The 21,152-nt window shown below is 41.3% G+C and overlaps 1 protein-coding gene across 1 annotated transcript in view; it reads left to right on the forward strand.

The window, feature by feature from the left end:
• WLS (Wnt ligand secretion mediator) overlaps window positions 1-18,824 on the forward strand; it is a 65,582-nt gene extending 46,758 nt beyond the window's left edge. Inside the window, 13 exon segments of the mRNA XM_038414322.2 lie at window positions 231-355; window positions 5,818-5,979; window positions 7,509-7,623; window positions 7,626-7,644; window positions 8,412-8,522; window positions 8,524-8,572; window positions 10,054-10,125; window positions 10,254-10,351; window positions 11,723-11,786; window positions 12,820-12,963; window positions 14,648-14,728; window positions 16,765-16,918; window positions 17,319-18,824. Of these exon segments, the coding sequence (XP_038270250.1) occupies window positions 231-355; window positions 5,818-5,979; window positions 7,509-7,623; window positions 7,626-7,644; window positions 8,412-8,522; window positions 8,524-8,572; window positions 10,054-10,125; window positions 10,254-10,351; window positions 11,723-11,786; window positions 12,820-12,963; window positions 14,648-14,728; window positions 16,765-16,918; window positions 17,319-17,428 (1,304 nt within the window). The 3' untranslated portion in view covers window positions 17,429-18,824.
• Window positions 18,825-21,152: the final 2,328 nt, after the last annotated feature.

Consider the following 21,152-nt stretch of genomic DNA (forward strand, 5'->3'; position numbering starts at 1 on the left):
TGCCCGGTGGAGTCTGCACCTATGATGGGCCGCAGGAAATAACTCGGCGGGCCGCATGCGTGTTTGAGACCCCTGCTGTAGAGGGTAAATATCCATATGAGTTGAATGGAGGGATTTCCATCCCCATATGTAAATCAGTTTATCCTTATATGTTCTGAAATATTTATTCTCACACCTTTTTTTGTTACATACTGTTCCTTTCATAATAAGCTTGGTTGTTACTCTTGCAGAAGACAATGCAGAAGTTACACTTGATGTGTCCTTGGCCTATCGTGATGACATGTTCAGTGAATGGAAAGAAATGGCACATGCGATCGAGACCCGAAAGCTAAAATGTTCTTTTGCCTCTCCAAAAGTAGGTGTTGCTGGATTCTATGAGCTCTTTGTTAGAATTATGTTCAGTTGCAGCTTTCAGCATTACCAGGTTTCTGTAGCATGTACAGTAAGTGGATGTGAGGTGCAGAGGGAAATGCTGCCAATAAAACAGACTTCAAAGACTCCAAGGCAAGAGTGACACTATGTGTGTTCTCTCTGAGGAATGAAACTGAGATCCCAAGTAGTCATTAATCCTGGAGTCTAAATTGGGTTGTTTGGTTTTTTTTTGTTTTTTTTAAAGCATTACAGGTCTACTTTAAGAAGTATATATATTTTTAAATCACTGCATGTTCTGGAAGGAAAAAGTGTCATGAACAAAATTTTGGGGGGGGGGGGGAATCCCTACTGCAATAAGGTGTTAAAGAGTTGTGAACACTGGGCTAACAATTGTGACTTGATGGGTTGCTTGAGTGGGTACCTGAGGTGAGTAATAAATGGGGGAAGTGGGAAGGAGAAGGAAAGGTAACTCTCCATTTTGTAATTCTAGTATTGGGGGAAGATAACTGTGATTCCAGTTCTTTTGTGCTCCTGGTGAGGAGTTGGAAATGGTATTTCCAGCAGCAAATCACATCCGTGGTGGTGGTTATATTCGTGCACGAGTCCTGTTAGGGACCAGGGGCCCGCTGTGCTGGGTGTTGTACAGACACAGAACAAAATGATAATCCCTGCCTCAGAGTTCACAGCCATATAAGACAAGAAACAATTGGTAGATATAACAGATGGATGGAGGAGCTCCAGGAAATAATGATAGTATTAGCATAATGGGCAGTGGTGTCAGTGTACCAGCTGACTGTCCATTGTCAAGTTGGGTGGTGGTTTTGGGGTTATGGGTATGAGTAGGTTTGATGGCAAAGGAGAGCGTATTTGAAATAAGTATTTGAAAGAGATCAATGAGGTAACTTTGTAGGTGTTTGCAGGGAACTATTTCGGGAATAAGAAGCAGTGTGGGGAGAAATCATGAAGGTGCTCATTTGAAAACTGAACACATGGGCATCAAAAGCTGGCCATTGGCAGAATTGACTAGGGAAGTCAATATCTCAGCACGAAGTGAATGTGGGGGTAGGTCTTGAAAGTGAAGACAAGTACTCTTACATTTGATGCATGGAAGAGGAGGAGCCAGCGAGGGATACAAATACTGGGTGATTTGGACAAAATAAAGAGTCAGGAAAATGACCTTTGCAGCAATGTTTTGAATGGATATAAGTGGGGCAAGATTAGCCTTGACAAATGCAGGGGAGAGGGTGTTGAAGATCTGGACAAGAATCTTAGATATGCAGATGGAGAGGCTGTATCTTCAAGATATTATGCAGGAAGAACTGATCAAGCTTAGCTTGGATGTGAGGATCTGTGTCTGTCTAGAGTGCTTACCTCTGTGTTGGTCATGTTGAGCTTAAGCTGCCAGCTGGAAGTCCATGAGGAAATGTTTGAAAGACCGGCTAAGATTTTACTCTCTAAAATAGAGAGATCATCAGCAGAGAAATGATGGTGGAACTTCTATTTGTGAATGAGTGAGATTGTCAAGAGGCAAGATGTAGAGGGAGAAGACCTGAGCAAAACCCTGTGGGACCTGCCCTCCCTCCTCCTGAAGTTGGAAAAGGATCTTTCAAATGACATGCAGAAGGCTGATCAGAGGGAGGGAGAACCTTGAAGGGAGAGAGTCACAAAAGCCAGGACAAGAACTTCAGCATTGTCAACCATGCTCCTCCTCTTGAAGGTGGCCAACGGGTCAAGGAGACTGAGAATGGAGAATCTGTCCTAATTCGGGTAGGAAGAGGTCATTAGAGAATTGAGAGCTATTTCAGTGGAGTGCAAGTGGTGGAAGCTGTATTGGAGAGGGTTTAGAATGGAATTGGAAGAGACTCCCTGCAGGGCTTGTAGACAGGATATCTGATCGATGAGCTTGAGGATGAAGGGGGATGAGCAGCAGTAGTTGGAGAGGCAAGTGGGGTCAAGGATATCTTTTGAGGATGGGAGAGCCTAAAGTATGCTTTTTTTGAGAGGAAAGAGCCAGAGGAGAGCGAGAAGTTAAGGAGAAGGGTAAAGAATGACTGCGGGGCAGAGATTATGAGATGGTTGAGAGATTGTATTGAGTTTTATATTTAATGGCCATCTTGCATATACAAGCTGGAATAATGCATAAAATAACTGTATTTAAGTAAAGTGATTAAATATCAGGGTCATTTTATTTATTTATGCATTTAAAAATCAAACATCTTGTTTTGTTAAAAAATATATTTTAAATCTGTTTTAAAATGAAATCTGAATTTAATACAAAATAGTTTTAAGGCTAAACTAATAAGCTCTTAAAACATTTAAATAATAAATATGCTGAATCCCTGATGGAGCTTCTATCTAAAACTCTGAGTTAAAGTCTGCTTTTCTATATGAAAAAGGATCTTTTCTCCAATTCTAACTTTTGAGGTAGTTTTTCATAAATGTGGCACAAATAGGTCATGTACTGTAATAAGGACATGATCCTGTGGTGGACTCGGGCTGCATTACTGGGTGCAAGGCAAAGTCATCAAGGGCATTGGGACCTGGCCTCTGATTCCAGGAGACACCATATATCATTTCATCAGGATCATTCAATGAGCCCATCTAGTTTCTCATTAAGCTGTAACAAACTGAAGAAAATTCAAGCGTGTAGCTTTGTCACTGTCAATGCTGCAAACATAGAAAGATAAGAATTCTAGAAGATAATGAAGGGAACCTGAAACTTGACGTATGGGTGCAATGCTCATTTAAGGCATCTTTTAGTCAAGTACAAATCTAGGAATAAAGGAAAATCATGTTGAAATTACAAGATACTTCCATAACAACCACTTTGCCTCAGCTTCACTGATGAGAGCAGGAGGATCCAAACTAGTTCTCCCCCAACATGCATGATGGAATTCCTTGGTTGACTGTCTGAAGCTGTTTAAGAACTGGCCCATTCTGATGACAATTTGTGAAGAAAAGCATGACAAAATAGATGGAACTATCACAGCCAAAGTAGGCAACATCGAACTTAAGGGAAAATGTAAGTGGTAGAATTCCGTATATTCCATTTATTTCCATATCCTTGGGCAAACTGAAGAAAGAGTGCTGCTGTATTGCTGATGCTGTTGAAATTTGGAAAGTACTTAGAGACATTGAAAAAAAAGATTGCAGGCAGTAAAGAAGCAGATGGATCAAGCACTTACTCCACCTAATTTTCCTGCCAATATTCTCAACCAGGGTAGATGCCTAACTGCTGAAGATCATATTACTATGACATGGATATCTAAATATTCACCCATCAATCATGCCAACCATAACAAATTGAAGGGTTGGAGACGAACCATTCAAGCAGTGAATATTTGCAGCTGATCTTTTTTAAAAGGAAAGTCACACCACTTAACTGATTTTAAATCAGTAGCCAAGCACTTGGAACCATAGTTTGTTGAAGTTCTAAACCAGCTTTTGACAGCAATAGCCTCTTCTGCAGGCACGGAGTATTTTCTTCATTTGAACTAATTCATGTGAGGTTGAAAAATCAAGTGGGAGTTAAATAGGAAAACTTGTCTCTTTCTTCCAGGCTGTGAATAAGAAGGAAGGGGATCAGATCTCCTAGTTTAAGTTGAAAAAACTCTCTTGAAAATGAGACCAAGGGTAGGTATGTCTACACTAGAAACACTGTACCATGGCAGTGGAGACACTACAGTGACAGAAGGGAGGGTTCTGTTGCTGAAGTAAATCCACCTCTCTGAGAGGTAGCAGCTAGGTCATCTGAAGAATTCTTCCATCTAGTGCTGTCTACACTGTGTGGCTTAGGTCATCTTAACTATGTCTCTCTCAGGTGTGACTTTTACACACCCATAAACAATGTATCTTGGTTGGCCTAACTTTCTAGTATAGAGCAGCCCTCAGGTGAGTAGGAAATTAAGCTCAAGTCACTTTTACTTAAGCATATTTGAAATTTTTCGGGCTCACCTGAAAGTTTTAATTAATGTATTGCAGTTAATCCCTCTGTTCCTTTAATAAATCATTTCGTTGTAAATGTGAAACATCTTATGATAAGAGATTATGTATCCGAAACATTTAAGGTTGTTTTGTTTAATAAAAGCACATTGAGTAAAACTTTAATTGTCCAGTAAATAAGGAATATATCATTCACCATTTTCTAACATACTAAAAATCTGAAAATATCAACCGATATAATTGCTTAAACAAATGTATATAGTTATAGTGTACCCTTCTCGCTAGCAAAAAGTACCAGTCTAATGTAAAGGCTCTATCTAATTGTAAATAAATACATTTTAATGGTTATCAACCAATGAAAATGTACCTTTCTTTAGAAAATTAACTGAAGTACAAATGGAAAGATTAATTAAAATCAATTATTTTAAGCATAATTTAAGTGACAAAGTGAAAAGCATAGTATTTTTGGTTTTGTTTTTTTAAATCAATTTACCCTGATAAATATTAAGCAACAATTGATCTATTAATAGGGTTTTGCTGGCAGTTTGACAAACCATGCTGGTTAATTGATTACAGACCTATTATCCCTGCTTAGCATCTGATATTTGAATATTAGATGCTGCATAACTACTTCCTGCTTACATTTTATTGTCTAAATGCTTAATGCAATCAATATCAATTACAGACTTTAGGTCTAGGGGTCTAAATACAATTTCTATTACTCATTATATTCACTACCTGTATTTATTTGTAAGTCTTTCTATATGAAAATTGAACATTAAAAATGCATGACTTACATTCTAAAACTTCTACACAATAAAATAACTTTTAAAATGAACATACCTAAGTACACTTGATTGGATTGTAGTGATCTGCGCTATGAAACAATCGGAATAATTTAACAGTACCGATATTACTGACTAATGCTGCAATTAACTGGCTAGTTTAATATGCACCTATAAACTCTACTAGATGGAATTGGAAATGTTCAACCATGTATCAGGCCCTGTTCTGCTAACAGAGAGTCTCCTTTAAATTTGTTAAGAAAAGCCAGACCAAGACGATTTGTAACCTACCCTTGCTACCACAGGAAATTCTGAGTAGCCATAGCATATAGCATAGTGACACCTATGAACTTCTTTTTGGCCACAGATTAAAACCGGTAATAGTTATAGTATTGAAGCAAATTGTTACTGTTCAGGAAGAAAAGGGCTAAAATATGTTCATCAATTTATATTTTCAGAGAAAATTGGTTGATACATAATGAACTGGTTCTCCATGTGGATTTGCTTTCTTTTTATATTTATTAGTATTTACTTCCTGGTTCCCTAAAAGGGGAAAGGTTGGGATATGATGAAACAAGAAGTCTGTACATCTCCAAATTAGAGTCCCTGGAAGGACTAGTTATTGCTATACAACTATTGATTTATCATCTTAGAAGTCCAAATAAAAGTGAACAAAGCTGACCCCTTTGCATTTTCCCTCTCTCTGCTATTCCACTAGACCATAGAGCATGAAGGCCGATACTATGACTGTGATGTGCTCCCTTTCATGGAAATTGGAACTGTGGCTCACAAATTCTACCTCCTCAACATTCGACTCCCTGTGAATGAAAGGAAACTAATTAATGTGGGAATTGGGGAAATAAAGGATGTTCGCCTGGTGGTAAGTGTGCATATTTCATTTCTATCTTTGTTCTGGGCTCTCGTCTCCTCTAGAGCAGGTGTTTAATGTAGACTCACTGTGTCAAAGGTGGGAAGATACCTGTAGAATCCAACCTTTATTGGGCTTATGATTTTACTGTGGTAAAGTAACCCATGACTGATGGCAAAACTCCTTCCCATTTCTCTGTTCTGTACAAAACCACAATTGCTCTATTCCCTAGTAAGAGTATAGCGACGTATTTTCTAAGGTCAGTCAACTTGTATAACTCCCACTGTCATTGCAACCCCTTTTCCCACTGGATCTCTTCTTTGACTATTCTCTTCTAGCTATTATCCCCTTTCCCATCATGCTGACTTCGCTTGTAGGATAATTCACTGCTATTCTGGTTGCTGGTAATTGCTTCCTTGATTGACTCCAGAAGCAGTCAATTTTACTGTGCCTGACTAACATTTTTCTATTGCATAAAGTCTGGCTTTGGATCAGAGTTTAATTAAACTGGCAAAATATGCCTCCTATTACATGGCCACTCTAGGCATAGAACTTGAAATAAGGGATGAGAGAAAATAGGAGACCTGGAATAATAGCACTTGAAAAGGAAACTCTTTTAATCCTGTCACCTTTGATTTCAACAAATGTGTTAAGTGTCCTTGTCTCTGCCTCATTTCAGTCTTGGATAATTTTGTCCATCAAGGTGCCGAAAGCCTAAAAATGGTTTTCCTGTTTACCACCATTTAATGCAGTAGAACTGGTCTCTGCTCTCAGTTTTGGCTTTTGATCGGAGCTATTTCTGGAGCAATGATCAATTTGCCGATTAGCTCTCAGTATTTATTGGGGTTACCATCATGTATGTCCTCATCCCTCCCCATTCCTCATTTAATATTAAGTTTACTAATTTTCATGTTTGAATAAATTAATTTTGTTTAAATGCGTGGCAACTTTTATCGATTAAATTGTATGAAAAAATATACCTATTAAACCAGTACTAAAATGATAGGTTTCAGAGTAGCAGCCATGTTAGTCTGTATTCGCAAAAAGAAAAGGAGTACTTGTGGCACCTTAGAAACTAACAAATTTATATAAATCTCCCCACTGTATTTTCCACTGAATGCATTTGATGAAGTGAGCTGTAGCTCACGAAAGCTTATGCTCAAATAAATTTGTTAATCTCCAAGGTACCACAAGTACTCCTTTTCTCTTTGGTACTAAAATAGTAGATTTCCAAATAACCAGAAATTGATAAAAAAAAAGTGGTGCAATATTTGCATTAGTTATCAGGAGTCCTAAAAATTCTACTTGGATTGAATGGTCAGGACATATTAAACAGCGGTGTACAGCTCTTTCCATTTTGTCAAAGACTTCAGCTGTGCATTTCACAAGCAATACTCTTTAATGTTAAGTGGCTGTAGTTCAGACTATTGGAATTTCTGTCAGGCCCTGTGACTATAACAGGATAATGCAAATCTGATCTTGTCTGTAAATAAGGAAAGTGAAATATTGTACAGCTCCCACGTTTAAACTTGTATCCTCAGGGTATCCATCAAAATGGAGGTTTTACAAAGGTGTGGTTTGCAATGAAAACCTTTCTCACACCCAGCATCTTCATCATCATGGTTTGGTATTGGAGACGGATCACAATGATGACACGCGTCCTGTCCTGCTGGAAAAGTGAGTAGACAAGTAACTCACTGTGATCCAGACAACGCATAAGATTTAGGCCACAATGTATGCCTCGTGCAAAGCCTGGGTAAACTGGTCATGTGCTAGATTGCCATCCCTCTGGATCCAATTTCCTTCCTTCCTCACCCTTTGCCAAGCCAATGTGGCAGCAGAGCTCCTCTTCAACCTCTGTTGCAGTCTTTGTTCTGCAATAGTCTGTACAGCTGATACATTCCTCCTGTGTGTGCGTGACTAGACCCTTCTGCCATTCTCTCACAGCAATCATGGAGCCACAGAATTTGCCTCCCAAAACTTTTTGGAGGTGCATGGGAAGCCCTTGAAGGGCTGGGTAGCAGACAACGCCTGTATCCTCTGCATCAACTCCCCAAATTCTGATCTCCTAATGTGGCAGAAATGCCCTAGGCTGCTGCATCAGGGTTCCCTCTGCCTGTGGGTGCATGTGTAGGATTAGCACCATAAGAATTTGACTGTCCAACCAGTCCTTTGAAAACAGCAACTGGTTTTCCATTTTAACTCCTAAGCATGGGCTTTGTTTGAAATGGATACATTTCTTGCCAGTTACTGAGTCACCCTTCGTTAACGGTGTCTCTGTGGAGACAGGATGACAGTACTGCTATGTGGATGGGCCAACAGGAAGGTATCGTGGCAAAAAGGAGGACACCACTACTTCTTCATGAAGTTTGAGCTCCTTTGGCCTAGTCCTCTTGGCCCTTTCTTTGAAATAAAGGGATTCTGTTCTGTGTCTGCTTCTCCAGGGTAATCTTTGCTCTTGGGATTTCCATGACGTTCATAAACATCCCAGTAGAGTGGTTTTCCATTGGATTTGACTGGACTTGGATGTTGCTCTTTGGAGATATTCGACAAGGAATTCTATGCCATGCTTCTGTCATTTTGGATAATTTTGTGGGAGGAGATGGTGGGTGTGACTATAGAGTAAAGAGTATCTCGTTCCCTTTAGAAATCCGATAAGTTATTTGTAGCATATGTGAATAAATGCTAGGGAGAAACTGTTACCAACCAGACTTTCACACTGGTTTAGGTGTACACAGCTAAGAAACGAGCATCTCCTGGTTTAAAAACCTTCTCCCTACGAGCAAATGCAGCATCAGTGGTTGCCTTAGACAAGTTCCTCTGGTGGAAACTGGATATTTGCAAAGCAACAACTTGGAGTGTTGTGCACATTTTTCATCAGATCTCTTCCTTGGAAATAGCATAGTGCTCCAGTGCCCAGACTGGCAGAACAGTGTTAGTCTATGGGCTTGGCTACATGGTGCTTTAGCCCACACCAGTGGGGTGTAAATTCTAAATCACACCAGCATGTCACACACTAACTGGCTCATGTGGACACTAATGGGCACTTAAAGATCCCTATTGCCTGTTAATGTACCGCATAGACAAGTCCCAAGTTTAAGCAGAACTCCTCGCCTGCTTTCCTCCAGATGGACACGTGCTTGCTAATCTCCCACAAATAGAAATGTACAGATGCCCTCAAAGCTGAGAGGTTACTTATCAGTAATTCTTCTTTGGGAGTCACCTCTGTGCATTCCCACTACTTGCCCACCTTCCCCTCTACTCGGAAGTCAGTATGACATCAGGACTGGGTTTGGGAGAAGGAACAGAGGCAGTTGTTGGGGGGGGGAGAAGGGATGGGGCGGGACTGCATTCCCATATTAGGGTAGGGCAGGGCAGGGGTGAGCAAACGTTTTGGCCCAAGGGCCACATCGGGGTGGGGAAATTGCATGCAGGGCCATGACTGTAGGTCTGGGGCAGGGGGTTGGGATGCAGTATGCAGGAAGGGGCTCAGGGCATGGGTGCAGAAGGGGTGTGGCAGGGGTGCAGGATGTACAAGGGGGCTCGGCAGGGGTTGGGGTGTACAAGGGGGCTCAGGGCAGGGGGTTGAGGTGCAGGGTGCCGCTTACTTAGAGTGGTTCTGGGGTGGCAGTGGCACTCAGCAGGGCTAAGACAGGCTCCCTGGCCCCGCGCCACTCCCGGAAGTGGCCGGCACCACTTCCCTGCAGCTGCTGTGGGGGGATGGGGGCAGAGGGCTCCGCGCACTGCCCTCCCCTGTGGGTATCTCCCCCAAAACTCCCATTGGCTACAGTTTCCTGTTCCCAACCAATGGGAGCTGCGGGGACGGTGCCTGGAGGTGAGGGCAGTGCACAGAGCCCTCTACTCCACCCCCACAGGGGCCGCAGGGACGTGGTGCTGGCCGCTTCCAGCAGTGACGTGGGGTCCACGGCACCATGGGGGTGATAATCTTGCGGGCTGGATCCAAAGCCCTGATGGGCTGGATCTGGCCCCTGGTCCATAGTTTGCCCACCTCTGGGATAGGGCAATGATGTCTTGCTCTCACAAGCTCTTTCATATATCCCCAATGAACATGGCTTCCCCGTGAAGTTATGCAGCTCGAAATCTGGGATGCCATATCCCACCATGGATATGCACAGAGCTGACACAAAACAGCACCTAGTAAGTAACCTCTTTCTTGACTTAGGAATGTCCTTTGCTATCAGCCTCACTGTGTGTACATAATTCAGTCACTTTTTTTTCCCCCCTTCCATAAATTAACTTTCTTTTATCATGGCTTGATTCATTAGGATCAAAATGAACGAAATCATTTTTCTGGGTACTGGAAACAGGTTGGGCCCATAGCTGTTGGTGCCTTCTGCCTTTTCATCTTTGACATGTGTGAGAGGTAACGGAGACATTTTTTTCCTCTTACACTCTGTAGTGATAATACGATTGTGCTCTGATCTCAGGTGCTGCGCTCTTTTTACAAGGGGAATTATTTGGATACAATTGATCTTTACACTGGGTCCATGTTGGTTGGCCTTTTTCTAACAGCTTTATTGAGGCAAGGATTGAAAAGTTGGTACAAAGGCTTAGAACTCTTCAGGCCATTTGTGTCTCCCCACACCAACACTGGTATTCACCAGCCACCTTTCTGGGCTCCTTGGGGAAAGGAATGGCAAGTCCCTTTTCCTCAGACTAGGTATTCAAGTCATTAGCCCCCTTATAACTCAATTTCCTCCAGGCCCAGAGGTCAATTTCTTAGACAGCCCAGTAGCAATTTCCCCAATTTAAGTTTTCCCTTCCAGATCAGATTGCATTACTTAAAAGTAGACTTCTTACTGGAAAATGACTGAAAGTGGGAGCGAGTGAGTGAGAGAGAGAGAGAATAAAAGATAGCTCTTTGCCTGCCTACACATAAATTCACAAAGCATGGAAATATTAACTGTCACAGGACAAAAAAATTTTTTTTTGACTTGTAGTTCAAAGGGTATATTGAGTAATCTGAGAAAGCTGCATTGGAACAGTGAGTGAGCTTGGGGATGAAAATGCAGTAGACCTAGTCCTGTTGTTTGTTTATTTATTTACTTATTTTTTTTTTAATGAGGATCTTATCCAGCTCTGTACCATTGTGGGCTAAAACACAATTCCTTACAGTATCGCTTCATTGGTACATGTCATCAAGACATAAAAGTTAGCCCAGTCTCTTATATTGTTGTATAAGAAAGTTTCATCCCTTTTTCCTGTCTTAACACTTACATGGGGAAGATTATTAGCTGTACCCTATCCACTTCCAATGAACGCTTTTTTGAAGCAATGTGGAATCGTTATAATTCTGCATAATTGAAAAGGAGGTTTAATACTGTGCAGTGCCAAGAATTCCTTCTCAGCCAGTGTGCTTGACACCATAAACAATGCATATTTTAAAAATGCTATGACTTGCATAGCTGATACAAGTCACTTTGGACCCCCTGTTGCTGACCGCAACTGTCCAACCATGTGCTTCACCATTTTTCTTTCAAAGAGACAAAAAGGCTTTTCCTTTTGGCTTTTATAGTACCGTGACGTTGTGTTGGAACAGTTTTTGTAATATTACATCCACTGGAATGTAAACTGAAGTTTCCCCACCCACCTTCAAACACACTCCCAAATTGCAAAATAACATTACTCATTTTTCCAAACTGTTAAGTTAGCTGTATAGGAATGTGTATTTTACTGTATCTTTGACTCTTTGCACATGAATTCTGATTGCCCTGAATTCTCTCCTATTTTTTAGAGGGGTACAACTGAAAAATCCATTCTACAGTATCTGGACCACAGATGTTGGCACGGAGCTGGCTGTATCCTTCTATCTGTTTTTTATGCAGTAGCTTTTATTTTGTGTTAGTTTTTGGAGTGAGAAATACATTTTAGTAACTAAAAATTTCACTTTCTCAAAGTACTTATTGAACCTGATGAAAAGCCTGTTCACTTTGGTAAGATGGGACTAGGAAATTGGTTTCTGACTCGAATATAGTAGAAGATCCAGAGTCCCATTATAATGAACAACTTTATGGCTCTATGGGGGGACACTGCTATAAAATATTAGTGCAACCTGTAGGTTTTGCTGCAAGAATGAATTCTGAGATTAGTATTGAGATAATGGAAATGATTAGAAAAACTAGCAGCTGCCTCAAGCTGCAGAAAGTCTAGGAAATGGCACATCTTGAGTTAAAGTGTTAGTGATTCTAGAAAAAATCCTGTTCTCTCTGAACCCTGTCTAAACTGCACCCTTTATGCTGTTCCTTCTCCTGGTCTGAACTAGAGCCGTTTTTTCTCTGGGGCAGTTCATTTAATTGCTGACACTTGGAAGCATGGTCCTACGGCATTTATACAAATTGCTTTTTAAATTTGCCTGGTCACGCTGGAAGTGCCTCCAGCTGCTTTTAATTTTTATTACCAGGCTAAGATAAGGTAATGTGATTAGTTTCACTTCCTCAGCATCCCAGTCCTCTTACAGGAGTCACCTAGATCGCATGTTGGTTGGTTATTACTTCTCGTCTTCTGTGCTGTCTCTTTTTACCAACGGAGAGAAGTGACAATTCCAGTTTAGCCTTTTTAGCTTGCAGGAGTTTTAATATTTTATCCCTCGTTAACACCATGTTAAGTGCTTGGGGAACAACCGGAGCGTTGGCTCTGGGACTGAGCTGGGGAAGGGACCGTGAAGCATACACCCACACTCAGACAGAAGCTTCTATTTAATACACACTAGAAGCCTGAATTAGGATTATTGCGATAATTAGTTTACTTTTGTAAAGTTCTAATTACCTGGATAATAATTTCTTCAATCTCCTGCTTTGTCAAGTAGCTGTTTCCTTTAACTTTACTGCTCAGATGGCATTTATTATAGTTGCAGGAATCTGCCTTTGCCTCTACTTCCTGTTTTTGTGTTTCATGGTGTTTCAAGTGTTCAGAAACATTAGTGGGAAACAATCCAGCCTCCCAGCAATGAGCAAGGCTCGCAGGCTTCATTATGAGGTTAGAAAACCCTTGTTGGATTAAAGGTGTCCATGCGCTCGTTGCTTTAGTATTCCAAAAAGACTACTGATGTAACAGAAAAACTGTATCCACCCTCATTAGCTTTTTTCCATCATTTAGAAAACTTCGTATTTTACCAGCTTTCTCATGCTGCCAAAACCATCCTAATGTCAGTTCACAAAAAGGCAATCAACTTTTCTTCGTTCTGATGTTTATCCCCCACCTAAAGCTGTCAGTCTTCAAAGTACTTGACAAACACTAATCTGCCCAGTGTACTCGTAGGCATTTACTCCCAATCCACTCTGTTTTTCTCTTCAGAGTGGTGTGGCTAGGTGGTAAAACCTTTTGAGATCTACTGATGTAAAGCACTATTATTACAGATGAGGAAAATGATGCAGGGTGCTCATGTGACTTGCCCAAACCACTCGAGAATCTGCATCAGAACAGGATTAAAAATCCAGAGTTCCTGGCTTGCCATCCTCTCCTTAGGCCACGCTGGCCTCTGGTCAGAGCTGTACTCATTCCTCTTTAATTGCTGTTGCGGAGCAGAAGGAGGAGCCAAGATAGAGTTGCAGTCAAGCCAAGAATGTCTGTTTTGTTTTCTTGGTGATAAAGATTTGTGTCCATAAAACTTTGGTAGAAAATGCTCTGATGAGTCAAATTCTGTGTCTAATCAGGTCGTTTGTGACTCGTTAAAAGGTACATTATTTGTTCCAATAAGAAAATCTGGATTTTTGCAGACATTTCCCCGAAGTCTTCCCTGAAAGAAGTCTTAGCTCTTCTTTCATCTTTTTCCTTGAGTTAAAAGCATGGCACAGGTATTATGAATTTGTGTTGCAATAGAGCTTAGGGCTCTACTGTTCTAGGCACTGTGCAAACACTTAACAAAAAGACAGTCCTTGCCCTGAGGCCTTCAGTCTTGCCACCTGAGCCCATCTGCTGCACAATGGCAGCTGTGCACAAACTAACTTCTAAAATGTCCTCACTCCCCCAAGGTGCCCGAGTCGGTGTGATTCAAAACTAACATAACTAAAATACGTCTTTGTTAAATTCAAAACAGATTTTAAAAAGCAAACAGTCTGTGATAAGTCCCTCCAAACCATGTAAATTTATGTAATTTGTTTGATGTCTTTAATCTACAATCCAACATTCATTTAGTCACCTTAAATTCTCGGCCAAAGGAAATTATACAGGGAAAGTTTGCACTCTCCTCACATGAACTCGTTACACTTACAGAAACAGAAAACATTTATAAAGTAGATCACTCCTGGTATAACCTAACAAACCCTCATCACAGATACATACTTTCTTTCTAGAACATATCTGATTTATCAAGGAAGCCACAGTCTATCAAATGTAATGTTAATTTAATGAAACCTTTTTGCTTAAACTCAAGTGCCTCCTTCACATTAGCTCTAAGTAAATCAGTTTAATTTCACAGGAGAAAATGTAATGGAAAGCAGTCAAGACCTCTACACCCCACTCAATGTAACTGGCAGGAATGCAGACGTGTGGGGAACAGAGAGTACTGGCTGTCATCAGTGTAGGACAAAGGAGCGAGTGGGTGATTGTGGGTTTTGTGGTTTTGGACTAATCTTTTTTCCAACTTCCATCTTCTAGAAGCCAAAAATTGAAATGGGATTGTCTGTTCCGTTACGATGACCAGTGTCCTCTCTCTAAATAGGGGCTGATTTTTAGATTCAAGTTCTTGATGCTCATCACTCTGGCCTGTGCAGCAATGACTATCTTCTTCATTGTCAGTCAGGTGAGTGTGCTGAAACCAAACTGGGTATGAGAGAGTGCAGTATCCAAATTCCTAAGTAGCCAAGAGATTGGTTATATCCTAGTTCAGAGGACACAGGAATGCATAGATTGTAGGCTGGGCTGTTAGCGTCTCCTTATTGTTAAGGCTGCCTGATCTTTCCCATTATAAGACCCAGTTGTCAGTTGTTTATTAAGTTTGCCAAAAGTTAACTGGGCTGAAATTTTTCATACTGAGTGTCTGAGTCAGGGCAAAAAGAAAAGGAGTACTTGTGGCACCTTAGAGACTAACAGGAGAGAGAAAGCGAGAGCATGCTCTCTTCCCTCTGAACATGGATTTAGCCTATAGATTTAGATATACAAGTATAATAAACTATAGGGTATTGGGCTATGTTTTAAGTTGCACAGGTAAAACACCTTGCACCCTCTTGAAGGTCTACCCCACAATATTCCTCTGAGAATAAACCCCTTCACTCTCCTGATCAGTTCCCAGGACTACAGCCGCCCAAGATGACTTTCCATTGTTAAGATGTTTTATTGGCCTCAGGTGTAAGGCGGCAATTGCAATTGTACATAGACATGCAGGCTTTAGTTGCAGAAATACAATGGATACACCCTTACAAATTATAAAATAGTCAAACTCCTTTCTACTTTGAAAGTAGAGCTGTTCTGAAACTTTTTGGTCTGAATTTTCTAAAGAGTAATACTCTTTTCCCAAGGAAAATGTCAGTTGTAGGACAATTTCAGTTTTGCTGGGGGGGGGGGCTTCTTTTCTGTAGGGGAAACTGAAAAGACAGCTCCCCAGCTAGGCACTGGGAGGGGGGGACTGTGAGCCCCAGTTCTTTGGCTACAGGAATTGGGAGGAGTGGGTCAGCTTCACTGCAGGCAGAAAGCAAAATTGATGATGGGCAGCTGAAAGATTTGGTTTTGGGAGAAGCAAATGGAATTTTTCTTGAAATCCTTTCCGGTGAAAATATTTTAGATGTTTCATCTCTGCTTGTGATAACTTTTTCAAAAAGGTGAAATTTTTCACACAAAGGGATTTTATTTTCTTGCCAGTTTTACTACTACTATTGAGTCGTGCACAGAAGTACCCTCAGATATACTATGTTAGAGAATCTAGTCGCTGTGTTCCCTTTGCATATAAAAACAATGCTGTAGTCTGATTGGCATGGGAAGATAACTCTGATCTAAAAATCTGTTCAATTGAAGCAATTGGCTTGAAGGTCTACCTCAAATCTGGCAAATCATTTTGTCTGGCTACTTTCATCAAATTTGGTATTTTTGTTTGTTTAAAGACTACGTTCTGCCACTGTCTCTCTTTCTTTAAAGCAGAGCACCTTGTTTTCTGCTTTAAAGTCGATGGTAGGCTATGGCCCCAAATGACTTGTTAATTTGGCTTTTAAAATGGAAGTCAGTCTTAAGGTGCACAGCTCATGCATTTCATTGTTTTCAAAAGATTAATATTAAATGACTGTTTTCTTAACTCTCCATAGAGTCTCCTATCTTTCTCTTTATATCTGGAACTAGTGCTATCAGCCATAGGTCTCTGCCGTAAGACAGAAGCAGTGAGACATGTTGAATGCCATTAGATCTTTGCATTATTCATGCTGTTTTCTTCTTTAAAAGGTTTATTTATAGACCCTCTAAAGTTTTCAGACATAGCTAGTCTCCCAGGTACTGCTCGAATGATTATCCTCTCACTGAAGTCTTGTATGACTGGAATGATCTAACTTGAATGTTCTGAGATTAAATTTTGTTAGTTTTTAAAAAACCAAAGATGAATAAAGTTTCTAATATGAATCTTGTTGCATGTGCCATTCCTTATAGACTGGCAGCAGGGGAAGAGACTTTTTAGTATAGGCTTTACTTTGATGTGTTTGGCTGGACATGAATTGTCCATGTACTTCATTCTGTCTTAATTTCAGATTTCTATGTAGCTGCTCTTAGAAACATATTTGCTTTGTAGGTGCTTACTCATTATAGGAGAATTCTCTTTACCTATCTGTCCCTATTGAATCTCTGCTTTCTCGTGGACAGGTGACTGAAGGCCATTGGAAATGGGGGGACTTCACAATACAAGTGAACAGTGCCTTCTTCACTGGCATCTACGGGATGTGGAACCTTTACGTCTTTGCTCTTATGTTCCTATATGCTCCATCACACAAGAATTATGGTGAAGATCAATCAAATGGTAAACTGGGCTTTGGTGTGGCTCTTAATTGCATATGAATACTAACTTGAAATAGCCTGGGGACAGCATTGTGTAGCTGTGGTGGAGGAAGTGAAAGACAAGGAACTAAATAGTTTTGTTTACTGAGTTTACGGTTGGTTTCCTTGGAATATCAGTAGCACAGTGGCTGTTCAGCATTAGCTCATGTAACAGTGTTTGTTTATTTGGACTGAAACCACTGCAAGGGAATATTCTTCTCTTCAATTGAATCTGACTACATGGAAACCCTTCTCAGTCCTCAGTTTTAGAAAAGCTTATTCTTTCCAAAACCCAAACTCTAGGGAAATTTAACCTGGCAGTCACTCTCTAGTTCCCAGGTCCTTCTTTGTACATCAAGCTGAAACATAGCTTTGTATTTCAGGTGACCTGGGAGTAAGTAGTGGGGAGGAGCTTCAGCTCACGACCACCATCACCCATGTGGATGGGCCAACCGAGATTTATAAGCTGGCTCGCAAGGAGGCTCAGGAGTAACTCCTGGAACACCTCACTTGGGACAAACACAATGAAGTACAAAACACAGATTGAGACAACAGCCTCCTTGAGGACACATCAGAAGTAACTCTACAAATACCCAGTATTTATAGTGTGTTCACTGAGTGGTGGCACTAAAATAGAACCTCTGTAAACTCTCTTTAATATGGTATATTATCTCTGGGGGAGGGCAGGATATGTAGTCTATTTTATGCAGACACGCTAAACGAACACTAAAGGTGCAGAGTGAAACCTTCAAGAGTTAAAAGCCAGGATTAATGTTGCCAGTGGAACCTTAATTTGAATACTTGTGTATATGCAGGACGATAGTCTTTAATTACTGGGGTTTTTACACAGGACTCCTGCCTCATTCAATGCACAAAATGGACAGTGCTCACTTAAGAGGAGGTATTTAGTATTTTGTTTTCTTTGGTGTGCAATTTCCTCATAAACGCACAGAAAATGCAAAATTATATTCTGTATCTAACCATATTGATACCCTTTTCCCTCTTCCCCCCAGTTGGGTCACTAGCAGGGTTCAAACCTTTAGATCGGTAGCACAGACCACTGCCACTTAAGCTAACAGTGACTGGTAGCAGTAGTAGGCTGTTACCTGGTGTGTGAACTAGGCACTAAAGACGGGAGAGATGCACACTTTACTAATGGGTTTCACAGCTATTTGCTGACAGAGGAATGTAAAACTCTGGACTCCTGGATTCTTTTCCAAGTCCTGGAGGGGAGTATACTAGAGTGGTTATAGATCTTTCTGCCCTTGTGTCCCCCAACTTCCTTGTATCCTCCTACCTGCTCCACACCCATTGGGCTCCTGAACCCCCTTCTCTCCCCACCCCTCCTTCCTCCATTCCTCATTCCTCTGCATTCCAGTGATGGCTCCTTCTCATCCATGATGCCTGGGTGTGAGGAGAGGGATCACTGAGGACACAGGAGAGACTGTTGCTGTGGCACTGGGCACAGGATCCTGCAGCAGCTGGGAGGAGCAGTTGTAGGGCAACTCCTACTCGATGCCTGCAGTGCTAGCATGGAACATACTCAGTAGAGATGGAATATCTGGAGAACTTAGCTGCCAAATCGGCACTGAACATGTGAGAACCAATTTTTTCGGTGTCTCGTAACTTGGCCAAACTTCCCGACCAGTTCTTAGACTCTTTGGGGAGCTTAGCTCTGGCAATGTCCTGCAGAAGACTGCAATTGCTGTTCTTGGCTGCTGCAGGATGCTGTAGTGCTGCACAAGGTATTAAGTCCTGTGTTCTCCCTCCTAATGCCCAGGCAGTGTGGAGGAGGAAACGGCCTGATTTCAAATGCAGAGGGGATGATCCAGACCTGGAGGGAGAGGGAGTGGACTAGGATACATGTGGATTGGGGGTGTGTGGGAGAGTAGGAGGAAGAGCTAGAGCTGTGGTGAGCAAGAGAGGAAAACTAAGACAGGCATGGGTTAGAGGGGACTGTGGCAGAAGGGGAGAGGCTGAGAGAGATGGGCAGAAGAGTCTGTGCCCACTCGAGTGCATGCTATTCCAGAGCCTAAGATGGATTCCGGAGTGTCTCATTTCTGCTGTTCGCAAATATCTTTTGAAACTTCTGGCAAACTTTGTGTCTCATCCCTCTGTAGAGCTTGGTCCATGCAGAGGATGACAGTCTACTGCTATCCATTGCTCAAGTAATAGAGGTTTGTGCTGTGAATCTAAAGGTTCCAAAAATGCTGATGACTCGTGCATAAGGCTGTTCGTCACTGAGGTCGTGGAAGTCACAGAATCCGTGACTTCCAGAGACCTCTGTGACATTCTCTGCTTCAGCCCGAGGGGCTGCAGGACTCTGGAGCTGATAGCCAGTGGGGCCCTGGCAGGGTTCCAGTGACAAGGGACAGCCTTGCATGGGGAGAGGGGGTCACTTCAGGCGAATGGCTGGGGTGTCCCGTTTTCTCTTTGGGAAATATGGTCAGCCTGCAGCTCGCAGTTGCCATGGACAGAGGAGGGCACAATCATTTTTCAGTTGGCTTTTTTTTTTTTTTAAAGCCTGGTAAATCACACACACACAAACTACAGTAGTGCTAAGGTTGCAAAGTCAAGCACTCAGTTAGGAAATGCCAGTATTAAGCTTGCCTGTGTAACCTTAATATGACCCTTTTGGGCATACACATTATGACGTATTTTTAATGAATGACCTCGCACTATTTCCTGCTCCTCATAGGCCCCCTCTGTCTTATCCAGTGCAGAGGATGGACCTGCTGTGGGGATAAGTCAGGGATGTGTAGTGAAGGACACTGCTGTCTGTAGCATCCCCATCACTAAATGTGTGTGTTTCATTTTCTGGCTGCTCACCTTGAGATACCTAGGACCGAATTTTCAGAAGTGCTAAGCGCTCCAACTGAAATCGAGTGGTGCTCTGCTTTGAGCATAGATTATAAAGTGCTATGAAAATGCTAAATCTCTTAAAAACAAGGCTCTGGGCTTCTCAAATTCGGTACCAAAAATTAATGGACACTTTGACAATTTTTTCCATAATTTCTGTGCCTCAGTTCCCCATCTGTAAATGGGTCAATGCTACCTCTGTGAGAGGTAGGTGTGTGTGTGTGTGTGTGTGTGTGTGTGTGTGTGTGTGTGTGTGTGTGTGAACGTGTTAATTTGAAGCATTCTGAGAGCACTAGGAGGAAATTATTAATTTTGTATCCAGTGCAGAGTTTGGATGGGCTTTGTCAAATAAAGCCTGGATCCACGTTTAGGAGAATAAAAGAAGATATTGAATAAATATATGCTCACAATGAGATGAGGTCCTTTGGAGAAAATATAGATAAGCATATAATTAAAGACTGTAACATAACACACACATTCCCAAGGGGGTAGAACACTTCCAACCTCAATTCTGGCTTTTCACAACTTTTGAGAGCTTGACTCTGCAACCTTAAGTTACTTTAACTTTAGGGTTTTTTTATGTAATATCTATGTACCTAGAATAAATTCATCCTGATTTCTTTTATAGCATAGTGTAACATTGCATGTTGTAAAGATTGATTTACAAAAGACTCATTGCAGCTTCAAAACCAAATCTCGTGTGTCCAACACTAACAAGTCTGTTATGGTGTAGATATCTTTTTATATTTGCTAAACTACTAAGTGCCACTTGCACACCAGAAATAGCCCCTGGGTCTTAGTAAATTGTTTGTTGTATGTTCCCTTTTTACAAAATGCTTTAAGCAACCTGGAAAAATGTAGTTTTGTTAATTTAAATAAAATGTACAATATTGTGGGTTTGTTGTTGGTTCATTGGGTGAGAAGAAATTGTAGCCTTTTTTTGGGGTGTCTTTTTATGGTTTGTCTGCTGAACTACAGTGGATAGACCAGTGGGGCAGAACTGCACTTTACTGGAGACCTGAATTTCCCACCAAGCCACTTAGTTCTTGGTGATATCTTTTTGGCCTTCTAATCAGTTTTGCATTTTCATAAGAAATACAATGATTTTTTGGAAGCTGGAATTTTTTTGCATAACTCGTTATGAGGCAAGATGGCTAATGTAAGCAATTTGTCACTTCAAATGTGATGAGATGCTGAAAAGCAGTACTTCAGTGGCTGAGCTCCTTCTCTCTTTAATCCCTCACTTTAGAAGCAGTTACGTTATCAAAGTAACTTAGGTCTTACTTACACCAGGCCAGATCCAGTGCTTTTTGAAGTCAATGGGAACTGAAGCGGAGCTGGTCTCAATATCACAGGTA

Source organism: Dermochelys coriacea, chromosome 8, assembly GCF_009764565.3.
Source record: "Dermochelys coriacea isolate rDerCor1 chromosome 8, rDerCor1.pri.v4, whole genome shotgun sequence".
NCBI lineage: Eukaryota > Metazoa > Chordata > Testudines > Dermochelyidae > Dermochelys > Dermochelys coriacea.